The following is a 17,205-nucleotide window of genomic DNA, read 5'->3' as shown; positions in this document are numbered from 1 at the left end:
CGCAGCTTTGGCGTCCTCTCACGGAGTTCCGGGTGAACTAGTCGTGTAGAGATGTGGAAATGAGCACTGATCTCGTGAGCCCCAAATCATAAACCGACACTAGCGCTACAATACCCGAAGTTAAACTAACGGGTCACCCGGGTGATAGTCTATCAGAAACAGATTTAGTCACATGGTCTTGTCACTTTAACCAATGACATACGCAATAAACCACGTGATTCGTTAGTTCCACTAAGGCTATTGAGGCGCTGGTATCGATTTCGTCTGCTTCTGATCGAATCAAAAGGGCCTAGGTCGCTAGTCACTAGTCAGCCATCCAGTTAGTACAGAGATCAGTGGAAACGCGGCTAGAGTGTGTTGAGAACGTGGTCTTTTAACCGAAGTAAACGCATGTGCAAAGGCATCGTGCGAAGCACGGAGTTCGAAGGGAACAACTTCGGTTCGTCGATGGATCCTACGCCGTGTTTATCAGCGTTTATTGTTTTTATTTGCAGAGTTTAGTGGTGGAATAATAATTGTGGGGAATAAATTTGCGAGATTATAACCTAACCGAGGTGTACCATACGAGAAATGCGTGCCGTGTGTAGTTGATAGAAAATTAATTACAACCCCGAACAAGTTGGGACGTCTCGCGCGAGGCGAGACACTGAATAAACCCGTACCGCTGAAGGAAGGCAGAGAAGTGGAAATCAGTCGACCATGTATGAACCTATTTGATTTTTTCCACACTTCTTTCACCGCCGTTTTGCATCTAGCCATTTTATCGAGTGGTAAATCGCTCCCTGCTTCCCAGGGTGTGGCAAACCGGCCCTTTGTTACATTTTCTCTTAAAGGCTATCTTCAAAATGGCAAGTTCTACTTGTGCTCTTTTTCAAGGTTAGGGTTTACCTCAATTGTAGTTCGAATTATCATCCGTGTATTTCATCCGTGTGATTTTTATCACACACCTCAATTCACCTCTCTTACCATTTTCACATATTTTCTTTAACCTCCATTAAAATCTAATTCAATTCATTAATACCTCCGACTGATTATTATTATGTATCAATTGCTTTCATTTCATTTCGAACCAATATCATGACCATACTTGTCGTCGATCACAGGTGTAGCATAAACAAGTTTCTTTTCATAACTGTGGCTCAAATTAGGAGCAATATTGCAAATTGGAAGCTTTTCATTTTTAATAGCAGTGATTTGGAGCTCTTAACTTTCATTTAATATTTACTCTATCTCAAAGAATTCTCTAGCGGCAGTGGCTGTGCAAAATTAGCTCGATATGTTATTTTAGTATGAAACATCTTTTTACCGTCCAAACATTACACAGCAAAAGATTAATATGACGACTGTTTGACCTAGAGAATCTCACTCCAATATAATGCTTTCAATTTTCTGGGCCTGTGATAACGCCAGAACTCAGTGATGTCTACCCCTTCGTCGTCGTCCAAGGCGTTAGGAGGAGAAAAACCAGGAGGTACAAGCCCTAGTCCCGTTGAAGGTGTTGAAGGTGTTCCAGGACCAAGTACACTAGATCCTCTGCAATCCGCACTTGTGCACGATGGGGAGTCTGAGGATTATGGAGAAGAAGGCGAGGAAGAAGAAGAGGATAGTATGGATGAAGAAAGCGAGGTAGATAAGAGAAGAGCATTGTAAATACAAAAGTATGTTGTCGTTACTCTGCTTATTTAAAACTTTCTTTTCATCAATGTTCAGACAAGTGATGGGGGCATGTATTGCGATGCCGAATGTGGAGAAGAGAATGATGCCAACGACTGCCATTCGTTATCGTTGCAATCATCGCCGACATTACCACCGAGACCTCTTAGTCCCATACTTCACACATGTGTTCCACTAGACGCAGTACAGCCTCAGAGGAAACGTAAAAGCGAAGCTGAGTCTACACTGCCCTGTAAAAAGCTTAACCCAGAGGAAAAGACTTATATTATGTGAGTAGTTTGAACTTGTTACATTTTTTGTTTTTTTGAAATTCAATATGGTACATACAATTGTTTAACAATGCCAATTTGCTTGCAACAGGGAGATATAATTGTGTTAGATCATTGTAAACTATTTTTAATTTTAACTAATTTTGTAGGGTTGTGAAACGGGTTGACGACAAAGGGAAGCATGTGAGAAGCATCATTCCGACCCGAGACAATCCCCCACCTGAAATGAGCAGTTGGTTATTACAGTTTCAGGTAAGTGGTGAAGACTGTGGAGTTTATGTTATTAATGACAATTGACCTTTGAGTAAAATAAATTGTTACAGAGATGGTCAAATGCAGAAAGGATGTTGGCTATTGATGAGCTAATAGAAAGATGCGAACCAACCCAAGTTCGGCATATGATGCAAGTCATCGAACCACAATTTCAGAGGGACTTTATTTCGTTACTCCCTAAAGAGTTGGCATTGTCAGTCTTAGCCTTCTTAGAACCAAGAGATTTATTGCGAGCCGCGCAAACATGCAGAAATTGGCGCTTTCTTGCAGATGACAATCTATTGTGGAAAGAAAAATGCCGAGCAACCGGGATAGAAGACCTTAAAGATCTACCTACGCCAAAACGTAAAAATAGTCGAAATTCAAATAGTTGCTCCTCGCCATGGAAGCAGGCGTATATGAGGCAGCATAACATAAAAATGAATTGGAGAACTAAACCGATTCGTACACCCAAAGTCTTAAAGGGTCACGACGATCATGTCATTACCTGTCTCCAGTTTTCTGGCAATCGAATTGTCAGTGGCTCAGACGACAATACCCTCAAAGTTTGGTCTGCTGTTACAGGAAAGGTAATTCAAATGTTTTAAACTCTATTTCCCGTACTTTGTAACAATTTTAAATTATTCTTTGTCAAGTACCTACTTTATAAAATACTGTATTCGGTAAAATTCATATGATTATTTTGTTAGACCCAAGTATTCTGTACGATTTTGTTATAAATTACAAAATTTTATGTTTGATATTGTATCACATCCTATCTAGTCCTATGTTGAATGTTGCGATATTACTTTGTTTAAAAATACTGGGATTTTTTCACATTCATTTCTATTGCACCATTTTTAAAGCATCTAAATAATGTTCATAGACGTACCCGCTATGAAATAAGAACATTGCTCCATATAAAACACGCAGAAGCAAGCACCCTCGATATAAAAATAAAACCACATCAATTTTATGTCAACAGTGTTTAAGAACACTGGTTGGGCATACGGGTGGTGTCTGGTCCTCACAGATGTCTGGTACTACAGTAATCAGTGGGAGCACAGACCGCACCTTAAAGGTTTGGAACGCAGAGACGGGCCAGTGCATACATACGCTTTACGGTCACACATCGACAGTAAGGTGTATGCACCTCCATGGCAACAAGGTGGTCAGTGGCAGCAGAGACGCTACACTAAGGGTGTGGCAAGTTGATACAGGGGAGTGTCTCCATGTTTTGGTCGGACATCTCGCAGCTGTTAGATGCGTGCAATATGATGGAAAACTCGTGGTCAGTGGGGCTTATGACTATATGGTCAAAGTATGGAATCCTGAACGAGAAGAGTGCCTTCACACACTGCAAGGACATACCAATCGCGTTTATTCCCTTCAAGTAAGAGCTTTTGGAAGAAATCATTGCAGTTTAACTTTATGTAATAGGTGTAATATTTAGTATTATTATCCGAAACAATTTAAAATGTTCTTAGCAAATAGCTGCTGCGGTATAATTACATCATTTAATAGTAATTGCTATTTCCTCTTGTCTCGTTTAGTTTGACGGTATCCATGTGGTGAGTGGATCGTTGGACACGAGCATTAGGGTATGGGAAGTTGAGACGGGAGCGTGTAGGCACACCCTGATGGGTCATCAGTCTCTTACTTCGGGCATGGAGCTCCGTAACAATATTCTTGTATCTGGTAATGCCGATTCTACAGTCAAAGTTTGGGATATTGTTAGTGGGCATTGTCTGCAAACTCTTTCCGGGCCAAACAAACATCAATCCGCAGTTACCTGTCTGCAGTTTAACAGTCACTTTGTGATTACATCCTCTGATGACGGGACTGTCAAACTGTGGGATGTTAAGACTGGTGGGTCTCATCTCTTTGCTCAAAGCAATGTCACAATATCAGAGCTACCGCATTGGAACCGAACTGTAAAATGATATTTGTTTTAAAACGTGATTTTAGGAGACTTCATAAGAAATCTTGTGGCTCTGGAGAGTGGGGGTAGTGGAGGTGTAGTTTGGAGAATTCGAGCAAGCGATACGAAGCTGGTGTGTGCCGTGGGCAGTCGTAATGGTACCGAGGAAACCAAACTGCTGGTTCTTGACTTTGACGTAGAGGCCAAATAGTCTTCCCGTCTTTGGGCGAGACGACGCCTCTATGTGACTTCTGTACATACTATAATTAGGTAGCATAACCAATCTACTGTACAATGTTCATGTATTACATGGTGTGATTGTGATAAGACTGCATGAAATTATTGTGAAGGGAGTTCTAAAATGAGCGTTAGGTTCTTCACAATGAATATTTGTTGATTGTGGGTCGTACGTACTGCAAAGTACAAATATAAAATTCAAATCTTACGGCAAATTGCGGAATATTAGGAGCTATCGAAGTTATTACGCAATTGTTGGACAATTCAGGATAAATCTTATCAACGGATTCATACTGTTCTGAAAGAATTCAATTATTGGCATGTACATATTATGTCCTAAGAGGAAGCAAGATCTTAAAGGTTTACTGCGCTAATCAGCTCAGTTTATAGAACAATTTACAGAATTACCCCGTGCTGAGAAATCGCTGTAATCAAAATTTCCATTCACACAGAGCTGAGCTGTGCCCCATTTATTTGAATTGAAATAAAGTTGATTTCGTTTCTTCTCACAACTCAATGTGAAACTTGTGCAACTCATCAAAACTTTAACGTAAAACCTAGTTTTTTTTGTTTTTTTTTATCGAATCATTGAAGAAATATCGTAAGGAATTAAAATTAGCGACTTTGTATGTACAAAGTTTGGCATTTTTTCTCTAGATTGACTTCTTCGCTCTTATCATATATATGATGGAACAAAACCACTTACTCGTTCGATAGTAATAAATGGGACACAGTGCACTTGACAAGTCCGCAAAAACTGCCCTGAGATCTAGTATGTCACGTTAACATACGTTAAGTTGAACTAAAGTACAACGAAAATAATGGCCAGAAATATTAAAAAACAGTACGAAAACATTCTAAAAAAAAAATTAAAGGTCTTTGCTATTCGCCGATTCACTTTTTCTTCACCGGGCAACCGCAGCAGCGCAAAATTTGTTACAATATATCAGTTTCAAATATACGAGACTTACCTGATGTTATCTGGGTATTTAGAATGCTATGCCGGGTTGAAAAGTCATATTTTATCGCACAAAATATATGTATATATATTTATGAAATATATATATATATTTTGTTCCCACGTATCATCCTCAGATAGGAATAGGTCGAGAATTGGTGCATATATACATATATACATACATACATATATATATATATATGTATGTATGTATGTATGTATGTATCAAAATTGAATCAATAACGCATATCTTCTGGACCTTGTGATCTTCAATGATAAGATTATAGCATGAGTACAACAAAATGCATGATTTGTGTGCTAGAATTTGACTTGGAATTAATAATGTGGACACTCAGAAAGCAAACATTTTTCAATCTATGCCAGTAAAGCAATAATTGTTGATTGATTTTTTTTTTTCCTCCTTTGTCTTTATAAATTCTGTTGAATTATTTTGAACGAAAGTGGAAACGAGTGAATGATTAGGGCATTATTATTTTCGAAAGAATTATAGATTTCGTTAATTTTATCAATTACTATTTATTGCTGTTAAATTAATTCGCATCGGGATCTAGGTATTGAATACGGCGATTGTTAATTTGAAAGAGAATATTCCTCTTGTGAATATCGCCTGGAAGAATAAAAAGAATTTTTTTTAATCTTGTAGAAATTTATTGTTTCATTTGTATTTACATTTGGAAAATGCCGTGCTAGAAATAATATTAGTATTTTACAATCAACGATGATCTCTTAAATGGATCAAATTGCACAGCAATACCTACGACTAACATACTATTTATCAAAGAAGATTTAAAAAAACCGTCGGGTTCTACAGGCATTTAGAATCTACCTTCTAGCCATCCCTAGATTATTATATTAAATCTTGTCACGTATCTTATGCGCATAAAATTGACTGATTAGTAATTCCTTGGCTGCTAAAAGTTCATAATTACCGTATTGAGTGAGACATGTTCATAACACGAATCGAACACGGCGTACACTCCAGCCTATACTTTATATTTAAGATGGATCCCAGCTAATTCAAAGTTACTTAAACAGAAAATAGAAAATAAAATTCGGATTCAACGGAATCTATGAAGGATCTGTAATGCTTTTGTTGAACATGTGATCGTCCGTTACGGAAGATTACGTGCTTTACACACTATCACAATTTGAATAAATTTCGTTGCTATTGCCCTGGCACAACAGAAAGCGAGGCGAGCATAAAGTCAATAATAACTAACATAATCAAAGAATTACACTTCTCGTCATGTACGTTTCTATTGTTAATATTATTATTACTGAGACTTGCACGCAATTTTAATTCAATTCTGTTTTTGAATAATGAGATCCTAATGTATGTGCCTAAATTAATGAGAAGCATTAGGAGTTGAAAAAAAAAAAATTTCGGTAAATTTTCTATGTACAATGAATGAGTACATGTATATCGTATATTTTCATTGAAATGAGAAAGAAACTGCGGGTAAAAAATTATTGATAGGTGGCGAATATTGTTGTGTAGTGGAATGTAGATTTGATTTGCATATAACTTGCTAAAAGAAAAATTACCAATTTTTTAGGGTTGAATTTCGTATTTCACAAAAATGTGTTAGTATTATATGACTGAGGTGTAAATCTATAATGAGCGTTGGAAGAATTCATTATCAATATTGGATTTCTTTTCTTACAGTAATATCGTTTTCATAATTCTTTAAAGAGCGTACAGCTAGGATGAAATTGAATTATTCATATTATGTACAAGATAAAAAATTGAAACATCATTCAATTACCGAGTAATACATAATAGAAAAATAACGATTAATCAGTGGGACAGTACGTGAGTTTTACGACCATAAACAATTTCGGCACGATTAACAGTGAACATTTATTCAAGAAGGAAACAAATTTGAGCTCGCCATATATTAATATTCTGGTGAGATGTCTTATAATGTATAATTGCTGCATAAGCTGCAAGCATTTACCACAATTCGTGCCTATTTCTCATTAATATAATGCAAAAAAAATTATATGGCGATGTATTGGGGGAATTAACTTGAGGATAAGATCTGCGGAGGGGCAATTAAAAGCAAATGTCATTAAAATTTAGGATTGTAATTAACGTAATTCGTGGATTTACCTAAGACAAGAGGTACTATATTATATATTAGCATTTGTGCGAGAATTTCTTCTAGTATTGAGCAACTACTGTGAACCGAACAAATATTAACGATCATAATAATAACAATTCTCAATCATCATTCTCTACAATACTTTACAAATGTTTAAACTATATGTATATGTTTGTGTTTTAAAAACGGTTATTCAAATCGTATCATGGCTATGAGTTCGGCAGCTTTTTACTCGAGCTTAACAATTATTTGATAATTGTTTTTTTGTGCTAAAATTGTAATTATGTATCTCTTAAATGATAAATCCATGTACGAACTAGTTAATTGTAAAAAAAAAAAAAAACAGGAGGAACGGAAACGAAATTAAATCCAGATAATATTTTGGAAATGCAGTAAACGGGTCAACTTTTATGTAGCGACCTTCGATTTGAACATCTATTTTATGTATAACAAAAGTCTGTTTCAGTCATGATACAATGAGAAGAGTTGTGTTTTACTTTATTATTATTTTATTTTTTAATTTTTTGTGAATTTTTCAAACTTGTGCAATACGCGTGCAAAAGTGAAGATTTTCACGCGAATCAATTATTGTTCATCGAGAAAGAAATCGTTACTATGAATGGAATGCGATTTTTTTTTTTTTTTTTTGCGATGCTAAAGTCAATTATCGTTGAGCTACGTTGTAAACGGCGCTGTCTAACTTATAATTGAAAGGAACTGAATGTGTGATCCCTAAAAACGCATCTTTACTTGTTGTACCATGATCTTTCTCCAAGGATCATGTTTTATTTGTATATTGCTCAATAGTTTATATTATAAGAATGTGTTATCTGTTGTATCATTTTTTATAAGAAATAGAAAATGTTGCTGCATTTTATATGCGTTATATGTACACATATTTATTTCATCCTGTGTTTTCAAATTTTTCAAGATATTATTCCTTTGTACAATATGTATATTAAATTAAATTAAATTGTCTCTTCTATTAACTAACTTATAGAAAAAAAGCCCACAATTACCAATGAAATTAAAACATCAATTCTCACTCTTTTGTGAAAATGTCTAAAATATTATTTCAATAATTTAAGATAATAATTAAAGAAAAAAAAAAAAAAAAACGAGGTTCGTGTCATCTTACGATCAAGTTTCTACAATAATCATGAAAGTACATTCCTCGCAATAGATGTGCAACACGTTATTTTTCTCTCTCAGATCTTCGATGTTTACGGAATAAGAACTCCCGCATCTGCAGGGATACGACATTGCATTATTTTCTCCAGTAGTTTCCAATTCTTCTGGTTTCAATTTGGCATAAACAAGCTCACAATCAGCTTCTAGTTCTGCTTGCTTAAATTCAACGTCGTACTGCCTCCTTAAGCAGGGATCCCTCAGGATCTTCCACGCTTCGTCGATCTTGCGAAATTTATTTGCATCGCTGCTCCCTGTAGCAGAAATCTTGTCAGGATGATAGCGTAGGACTAGCTCGTGGTATGCCTGTTTTAAATCTTCATACGTAGAATCTCTATCACAACCGAGGATCTCATAGTAATTTGTAAAAGATTCTTCGCTCATTTTTACCAATTATATTCGATTGAAGATCTTTTGCCTCAATTACTCATGTCGCTTTATAAGAAATCTTGTAAAAACGGTAGTTGAGGAAAATTCATCGCGAATTTTCTTGAATCACATCGATGCTGGTGTAATATAGAAATTTTTTCAAATTTTAGAAAGAATTTTGTATTGAACATAACATAACCTAGCTTTAATGACAGTGTGGTTACAATCGCCATGCTGCGTGATCAACGCACGTGGGACGCGGGAAATTTGAATATTATTTTTGTAGGATCGATTTCTACATGCCCTAAAATCGAAAAGTTATATTTTCCATAAAATTGATTTCGAGAATTTGTTTTTTTTCATTTCAAAATAATATTACGATGCGATTGTTCTTCGTATTGTTCGGTAACATCTAGAAGAATAAAACAAATTTTATGGATCACGTTGAGAGATTTTCAATTTGAAAAAATATTGATACTCGCATATTTTATAACATTAGCGACGATTTTATTGGCTGAAAAGTAACATAATTAATACTACATTCTAAGTATTAAAAATCATCGTAGTTTATAAATATATATTATATCGGATGTATATTGCAAAATTCGAAAATTCATTGTAATAAGCCATCCTTGTAGAAAATAGTTCCAGTTCAGTTTAGTATATCTGAAACAAAAAGTAACATAACACATAAGTATGTATAATGTAAGCGATCGCGTTTCAGAGTACACATGCCAGAGTAATTAAAAATTGATATCACTCAGCTCCCCCACTTTCATAACTGCAGAGCTTAAGAAATGAAGATTTTATACATTATTATCGGTACCAGTGAATGAAAATACCTTAGTAACCAAACCAGCAGCTATAGTAGAACCACCCACACGCAGCATAATTCTGCCAAGTTGCTTAACATCTCTGTATAATTCCATGCAAATAGGTCTCTGAGTTTCTATTTCAACGATAGCGCTAGAATTTTTGGGCAGACATCGAGGTTTTTTTTTTATCACTTCCCCAGAACTTTTGTGGAGCTGAGCAATGAGTTTCTTTAACACCACTGGCTCCACGAGCGATTGGTGATGCATTACTACTGGAAGGCCACGAGTAATCGGCATCGCTACAGCAAATATTACTATGTGCGCTTCGAATCGAGTCGTAACTGGGACCAGGTGCTGGGGATCACACAACAAGTCGCCAACAGCTATAATCTGCTGATCTATCCCTGTCAATGTGAAGACAAGATGGTCGCCGGCAAACCCATTTGTTACAGGCATCTCGTCTATCTGTAAGCCTGAAAATAACCGGTCATGATAACTGTCTAACAAAGGTAGTTACAGTTGAGTCACTGATTTGATTATTCAACCCAATTTTAGAAAAATCTCTAACCTCGGACAGAAGCGACTTCGTTGTGAGGTAGTACTAACACCTTATCACTCGTAGAAATCATCCCAGTCTCAACATGTCCCGATACACAAAATCCTGAGCCAGTTCCCTTGTAAATGTCATTCACCGAAAACCTGAAGGGTTGGTCAACAGGTCGTTTTGGACATTTGAATTGATCGATAACTTCGGTCAAGGTGGGTCCGTTGTACCTGACAGACATGACAATCGTATATTAATAAGAAATCTTGATACGTACTTCCAAGTATGGTCATTGTAGTGAATTTATTTTGAATATTGAGGACTCACCATTTAATCAGTCCTTCCTCCTTGGATTTGGAGACTAAATTTTCCCCGGACAAACCGCTACATGGTACAAATGGTACAGCGTCTCGAAAACCAGCCTGCTTAAGGAAAACTCTCATCTTTTCAACTATTTCATCGTATCTATCCTTGGACCAGTCAACGGTATCCAATTTGTTTATTACTACTGCCAGCTGAGAGACACCTATAGGATATCAGTTTAAATATGAGTATATATTTTTTTTGGGAATGTAAATAGTTCAACTTAAACTCTATATGAGCCATGAAAATTTATTAAATTTCAATACTTTATCCTCAGATCTGAATGTGATATTTCAAAATATTGGAGTTTTCTGAATAAAACTCAGAATCGGGTATTAATCAAGGGTGTGATATAATAATTACCGAGAGAGCGTAAAAGCAAAGCGTGTTCTCTTGTTTGTCCACCGCTGTCAAAACCAGTTTCAAATTCTCCTCTCGTAGCATCAACAACTAGAAGAGCCACGTCGGCTTGGGTCGCACCCATAATCATGTTTGGAATAAAGTCTTTGTGACCTGGGGCATCCAAAAGTGTAATAGTTTTAGTAGCGGTTTCAAATTTGGAGTGGCCAACGTCCATTGTGATACCACGTTCCCTGAGTGAAATAAGAACACATATAAAATCATAGTACGCGTTGAACGGACGTCTTCCGTGGCAATTAAATAACTTGTTTACCTTTCTTCGCCAGTTTCATCAAGCACCCATGCATATGCAAACGATTGCTTGCCAATCTTCTTGCTTTCAGTTTGAAATTTGTGTAATAATTTTGAAGACACCTGTCCTAGATCGCAGAGCAGTCTACCCAGTAATGTGCTCTTTCCGGCATCAACATGGCCGACGACTACCAAGTGCAACTGCTCCTTTATGTCTCCACGAAGATTCTTGAACAGGCTGATCGCATCCAATTTTTTACTATTTAATTTCGATTTGTTATCTTGTTCTACTGCTGGGGACTGACATCTTGGGGTGTTTGATTTTGATGAAACTGTTTTAATGTCTTTTCTTCGAATATCAGGTGAGGTTTGCCCGGAGAATGGACTTTGAGATCTCGGACTCTCAACTGTTGTGTTAAGGAAATCTCCGTCTGTTCCACTAATGTCGAAGCCTTTGATGACCGACCGTGTCGCTGATGGAATTACTTTTACAGCAGGGGAGGATAGTAGCACAGGTACTGCTGGTTTAGCGGTTAGTTTTTTACCTATCATAAAACTATTTATATACTTACTATTCTTTCACAATTTAGTAAAATAGATTATCCTAATATACTAAAATGTGTAGTAATTTCTTCTGGGAATGTCATGAACAGGTTCAATTTTAGGGTCGAGAACATTGCACATATGCTGCTTACTTAATCCATTTGTCGGGATATATTATTAATTGGAAAAAAAAGTTAATTGAAACTTATAACAAATTGTTCGACAACTACTTTATGTACATACGATAAAATACTAGAATGACTACTAAAAGAATTATGATTAAAGATTATTTCAACGCTATTGTTAAACTATCTCCAAATCAGAATTGTTCAAAGTAACAGCAATATGACATGGAGCTCATTTCAATCGAGGCTTGTACAGTCAAAAATGTTTGTTTAAAAAGTTGAGCAACACTATTAATAGGGAAAAATTTGTATAAGATCATAAAAGAAATTAAGGTCTCAAAAAATTACATCAGTTAATTAATCCTAGTAAAATTCATCGTCCTGAATAAAATCATCGTGATATCATGAGTCAAGGTGTGGTATTTATAGTTGAGTTTCAATATATGAGTTTAAACAAGAATTCTGCTAAAATCTTTTCCTAAGGTGTACGAGAATTCTGTCATCCGGGGACGGTATTGAAAAATCAAATCGTTTTATAACTTCCACACTTCCTTCATTTTTAATATAAGGTTTTCTAAGTTTCCATCTTTTACACAAAATCTTGCCAAATAATGAAACCATTCTGGTCCTATATGGAAGTTTGATATGCTGCAGGTTACTCAAGCTCAAATTACAATCAAAGAAAACTTTGGAGGGACCAGCTTCTATTGCATCCGGAGTATGAGTATTCAGATAAATGTCAAGCCTAGAAATACCGTGACTCAAATCATCAGTCGATTTCGAATGTGATTCATCATTTAATGGCTCAACGTGAGGAAATATCTCACTTAATGCAGAGCTTAAGTCAATCACCCAGTTATCCGGAGACGGAGTTCTCGTGCATTCAAAGCTAGCCTGTACAGGTACATGGGTGTCAATTTTAGAATCAGTTTCAGAACTTATACAACTAGAAGCGTCGTCAGGATCAATAATCTGTCTAGGAAACGAATATTCGGAAGGTTGTTTAAATGAAATTGTTGGGGGTGTTCCTGAAGAATTGCTAATCGTCCTCAGTTTTGGGATTACAAAGCCAGTATTCGGTGAGCCAATTACTGGACTACTAATTCCACCTGAACTACTGGACTTTCGCAAATGATGGGCAGTCAAATCAGCCAATGAGCCAAACGTTTGAATATTTGTGTCGCTTGGCGAGGCTGTTGTTTCAATGTGATCAACAATTTGTTTAGAGAATGAAAAACCTGCTTTCGGCTCGAAATCATTTTCTATCAGTCTAGTGCTGTCTACAGATACTTCATCATCTAGAGATTGATCTAGTGAGGAGCAGTTATTCATTTTTTTTTTAAATTGCAATTTGGGAATTACTGGGCCCGATGGGAAAGAAGCTACTAAACTACTAAGAGTCCCAAATGTAGAAGCTTGGCGATCTTACCTTACCAATGAAGTAATACCGCACATGAAAAAAAAGGTAAGAAGTCAACGTCATATAGTTGTCAATATTTTGCGCTATAATATTCCATTTGTAAAAAAAAATTCCATCACTAACGGCACAAACAAAAAAATAAAAAGCAACATATTATCAGGATAAAAATACTCTCAAAGATCGGTGCAAAATTAATGTGGACTTTTTTTTTTGTGAAGCAAATATTACTTAATAGGAATTAATTATTAAAATGTACCTTGAAGAAGATCCTCATTGTTTTGATTGATGGCTGGCTTTTCTGTGAGAAAAAAATGAATATATACAAAATTACTTTCTATCTCTTAATAGTGAAAAATTGAAATATAATTTCATGCTGGCGCTGGCATACCAGATGCATTGTTTGACGACGTAGTAGCAAGTATAGCATCAAGTGCAGCTTCTGAGTTAAGGTTATGCTTGAGAATATTTTCCGTGAGTGTGGACTCAGGGATAGAGTCACCGACAACATTTTTTATAGCTTCGATGCAGGACTCTAGTTTTGTTGCATCAAGAACTGAGAGTTCCGGCCTTTTATAGCTCGGGGGCAATGGGGTCTCCTCTTGAGTTTCATCTTCCTCCACTATGTCATCTTCCGTAATGTATGAAGAAATGTTATGCTGCTTGTTTCGGTCAAATAAGAATTGTTCCGCTAAAATTGAAACTTTGTCAGTACATTTTGGAAAGTAAAGTTAAGAGAAATAAATTAATTCCACATATAGTCAGGTGATCAGATGGTATTTACCACTTGGAGAAACGCAATAATCATCTTCAACGGAATGCCCATAAACATCATCATATCCATCATACTCTGTAATGTGATATATTGAAATACTTTTAATAGAACGTATATGGGATTCTTCGGAATTACGATAATTCCTCAAGCCAACAGTTCCCTTGTTACAAAACCTAAAGTTCCATTCATATCTGAGTGACTTTAAATTGAAAGTGATTATTTGAATATCGTTTTCATAATTTTATCAGCGCGAGAAAATGTGTGACAATTTCTAAACAAAAATACGTGTGTATATTTTGAAAGACGCAAAAAGAGCTGAGAAAGATAACCTAGAAAATATGTACCATCAGAGTAATTCATAGAACGGACGTTTCTGTGTCGAGACATTTTGCAGAGTTCAAGTAATCATTGTACGTAAATGATATAACTAGAAAAACAGGCGCAAGCACCGCGTATATTATCCCAGTATTTGCTATTTATAATGCCATACGGGTGCTAAACCACCAATTCACACGAATTTCATTCTAATCAACACTCACTCTCACTTGACTTCGGACATTTTGTCCTTTCAATTGTTGCAAATTATTGTCCAGCTTCACTGTCAGTGCCACCAAAGAATATGGGCAACAGTCCCGCTCTCGTCGCACGGCGAGTAAATCGGGAACCACGATGAAACATCTACGTTATCGCTCATAGTTCATGACAAGAGAAGGTTTTGTGTTGTGTTTTGGAACACGGCGGTAACCCCACCCATCGGGTATGACAAATGCAACTTTTACTTCCGGTTGCGTTTGGCCTGTGTGCAAGATTTTTTGGGTTTAGCAGTATTCTCGCGTAGTGCCTGTGTTATCCTATTTCATCCGTCACTAAACTCAATTGTAATTGCAATTTGCAGATCTATATCTCAAAGGGATATATTTTGTTTGTCGTATGTCCATCCAGAATCTTAACACATTCGGTGAGTATTTAATAACGATATCTAATGTAAACTCCCTCGACTGGCCCTCGAGACACTGATCAAAATGGCGTAGCGTCTTTGCTGCGTCATTGTATCCCGTAAAGCTCTTTCACCCGTCAAAATTAGCTTCAATTTACTTCACCATCTGTAATTAATCAACTCATTTAATGCCAGAATCTATTAACTTGATTTCGGCGCTAACCAGTTCCGTGTATTTAAGTTGGTTTTCGAAGCATTTTTACCGAGCATTGTCTTATTTCTAGCTGGTATTTTTTTGTTTTAGACCCCTTTGCAGATGCAATCAAGGGTTCAGATGATGATGTCCAAGACGGTCTCGTGCATATAAGGATTCAGCAGCGAAATGGTCGTAAGACCTTAACCACGGTGCAAGGACTCTCTTCGGAATATGACTTGAAAAAAATTGTACGGGCATGTAAAAAGGTATAGGGTAAATCTGTCACATTACCAGCCTTTCTTTATAGCTGTCATCCGCCTATGATAAGTTTAGTCTATATTTAGAAATGACGCGATTTTATTTTTTTCCACATTGCTAACTGAGAGTTGCTATTTTTTTTTTGTCTCTTGTTCGTGAAATATTTCATCTCTTCTGTAAATATTCTACAAGTTTATCATTGTGACTGTACTCATTTGATATATTTAACCAACACCAATACTTGTTCCTGTGTTTGTGTTTGTGATGGAAGAGTTCTAAGAAAGTCTAATGTATTCGTACTTATCGACCTTCTCCCAATTTAGCATAGTTGATGCCGATTCCGGAACTTACACAGCCATGTGAAGGTCTATCACAGTCATGGTTAATTGTAAATGTGTTTGTGTATTTGACTTTGAAAATCGAATTTTTTTTTTCTCATGCTGAGTAAGAAATATAACCAGAGAAATATATATACTCAAATCCTTCAGATTGGAACTGTTGATGTTAGCTTACTAATTCTAGACATTAATACTGAAAATTGCTTGATAATTTCCAGGAGTTCGCCTGCAATGGGACAGTAATCGAGCACCCGGAGTACGGGGAGGTGCTGCAGCTGCAGGGGGACCAGCGAGAGAATATATGCCAGTGGCTAACAAAATCAGGTCTGGCAAAGCCTGACCAGTTGAAGGTTCACGGTTTTTAAAAAAACCAACCACCCATGCCACTACCTAAGAAAACTCCACAGCCATTACCACCAGCAACACCTCATCATCATAAATTATCTGTATCAGTCGCTTCAACTTGTTGATACTTCGTGGGATATCCTGTTATATATATACGTATATATATTTCAATAAAAAAAAAGAAAATATATATATATAAAAAAAATAATTTGAAAAATTTGAAGAAAAAAAACGTTAAAATAGAAGAAAACATAACAGTATACCGTATAGGCATAATATTCTAATAATATTATAGGAAGCAATATTTTTCAGCCTTATGTTAGGTAAAATCCGCTTAAAAACTTTTGTCACATATTAAATAGTTATTGTAGAAGAATTTAAAGAGAATTAGAATTTTGAAGAATAAGAAGAGAAAAAAAGGATCATACATTATATACGAAATAGGTACAGATACTGATAGCAACGGATGGATTTTGGTTTTGGCATTAGGTAATATGTATTTGGGTGCAATTGATGTATTCAGAGAAGACGCAGCTACTGTCACTAGGCGTCAGATTGGATTCTCATAATTTGTAAAACTGTCAATTTATTTTTTTGTGTATACAGTAAGGACAACAAACGCTAGTTTGTGCTTGATAATTTATGGTTGGTTTCTCAATTTTCGTGCCTTTAATCCCGCAGCAACTGTATTATTTATTAAAATATAGTATTTTAATTGATAATATGGATTGAGTTTCTACTTGATTTTCTTTTTTCAAATTTTTGTTCGACAACACTTATTGAACAAAATATGTCACACGTCAGTTGGAATGAGTTTGACCAAATTGAAATATATAGCATAAAAAAAAAGAAAATAAAACAAAAACCCGAAGTAAGGAAAAGGTATCAACGCTTTGTTTTGTTT

General features: G+C 36.0%; 4 protein-coding genes across 5 annotated transcripts; 2 read left to right on the top strand and 2 right to left on the bottom strand.

The window, feature by feature from the left end:
* The first annotated feature begins 386 nt into the window (after nt 1–386).
* On the top strand, nt 387–7,840 carry LOC107216728 (F-box/WD repeat-containing protein 7). Of its 2 annotated transcripts, none has more exons than XM_046733208.1 (8): nt 387–701; nt 1,357–1,626; nt 1,711–1,943; nt 2,093–2,195; nt 2,267–2,785; nt 3,181–3,588; nt 3,749–4,064; nt 4,164–7,840. In XM_046733208.1, exons 2-8 carry the CDS (start codon nt 1,420–1,422, stop codon nt 4,325–4,327), a joined length of 1,950 nt encoding a protein of 649 aa, XP_046589164.1. In that variant the 5' UTR covers nt 387–701; nt 1,357–1,419; the 3' UTR covers nt 4,328–7,840. The 2 variants fall into 2 exon arrangements, with proteins under 2 accessions (XP_046589164.1, XP_015509490.1); XM_015654004.2 differs by having other exon boundaries at nt 388–701; nt 1,411–1,626.
* A 737-nt stretch (nt 7,841–8,577) lies between these two features.
* Nucleotides 8,578–9,009, bottom strand: LOC107216704 (dnaJ homolog subfamily C member 24-like). The gene has a single exon (XM_015653963.2). The coding sequence runs from the start codon at nt 9,007–9,009 to the stop codon at nt 8,578–8,580; it is 432 nt and encodes a 143-aa protein (XP_015509449.1).
* Nucleotides 9,010–9,477: 468 nt separating this feature from the next.
* On the bottom strand, nt 9,478–14,801 carry LOC107216716 (protein HBS1). Its single transcript, XM_046733207.1, has 10 exons — nt 14,572–14,801; nt 14,237–14,302; nt 13,844–14,155; nt 13,712–13,753; nt 11,390–11,912; nt 11,080–11,309; nt 10,681–10,879; nt 10,378–10,583; nt 9,837–10,282; nt 9,478–9,660 (listed from the first exon to the last, which is right to left on the bottom strand). The coding sequence occupies exons 1-10, from the start codon at nt 14,612–14,614 to the stop codon at nt 9,652–9,654; spliced, it is 2,076 nt and encodes a 691-aa protein (XP_046589163.1). The 5' UTR covers nt 14,615–14,801; the 3' UTR covers nt 9,478–9,651.
* A 203-nt stretch (nt 14,802–15,004) lies between these two features.
* LOC107216693 (eukaryotic translation initiation factor eIF1) lies at nt 15,005–17,023 on the top strand. The gene is made up of 3 exons (XM_015653950.2): nt 15,005–15,185; nt 15,469–15,626; nt 16,175–17,023. Exons 1-3 carry the CDS (start codon nt 15,158–15,160, stop codon nt 16,319–16,321), a joined length of 333 nt encoding a protein of 110 aa, XP_015509436.1. The 5' UTR covers nt 15,005–15,157; the 3' UTR covers nt 16,322–17,023.
* Nucleotides 17,024–17,205: the final 182 nt, after the last annotated feature.

This window comes from Neodiprion lecontei, chromosome 2 (genome assembly GCF_021901455.1).
Source record: "Neodiprion lecontei isolate iyNeoLeco1 chromosome 2, iyNeoLeco1.1, whole genome shotgun sequence".
In the NCBI taxonomy this organism is placed as follows: domain Eukaryota; kingdom Metazoa; phylum Arthropoda; class Insecta; order Hymenoptera; family Diprionidae; genus Neodiprion; species Neodiprion lecontei.
The sequence above is the reverse complement of the archived record's forward strand: the minus strand, read 5'-3'. Positions and strand labels throughout refer to the sequence as shown.

Bases quoted from the DNA above. Each gene is read 5' to 3' on its own strand.
- LOC107216704 (XM_015653963.2), bottom strand. From the start codon at position 9,009: ATGAGCGAAGAATCTTTTACAAATTACTATGAGATCCTCGGTTGTGAT.
- LOC107216728 (XM_046733208.1), top strand. From the start codon at position 1,420: ATGTCTACCCCTTCGTCGTCGTCCAAGGCGTTAGGAGGAGAAAAACCA. The intron at 2,196-2,266 runs GTAAGTGGTGAA...AAATTGTTACAG, and splicing joins GTTGGTTATTACAGTTTCAG to AGATGGTCAAATGCAGAAAG. The intron at 2,786-3,180 runs GTAATTCAAATG...TTATGTCAACAG, and splicing joins GGTCTGCTGTTACAGGAAAG to TGTTTAAGAACACTGGTTGG.
- LOC107216716 (XM_046733207.1), bottom strand. From the start codon at position 14,614: ATGTCTCGACACAGAAACGTCCGTTCTATGAATTACTCTGATG. The intron at 11,913-13,711 runs GTACATTTTAAT...GTTTTATGATAG, and splicing joins CAATGAGGATCTTCTTCAAG to GTAAAAAACTAACCGCTAAA. The intron at 11,310-11,389 runs GTAAACAAGTTA...TATTTCACTCAG, and splicing joins GATGAAACTGGCGAAGAAAG to GGAACGTGGTATCACAATGG.
- LOC107216693 (XM_015653950.2), top strand. From the start codon at position 15,158: ATGTCCATCCAGAATCTTAACACATTCG. The intron at 15,186-15,468 runs GTGAGTATTTAA...TTTTTGTTTTAG, and splicing joins CCAGAATCTTAACACATTCG to ACCCCTTTGCAGATGCAATC. The intron at 15,627-16,174 runs GTATAGGGTAAA...GATAATTTCCAG, and splicing joins TTGTACGGGCATGTAAAAAG to GAGTTCGCCTGCAATGGGAC.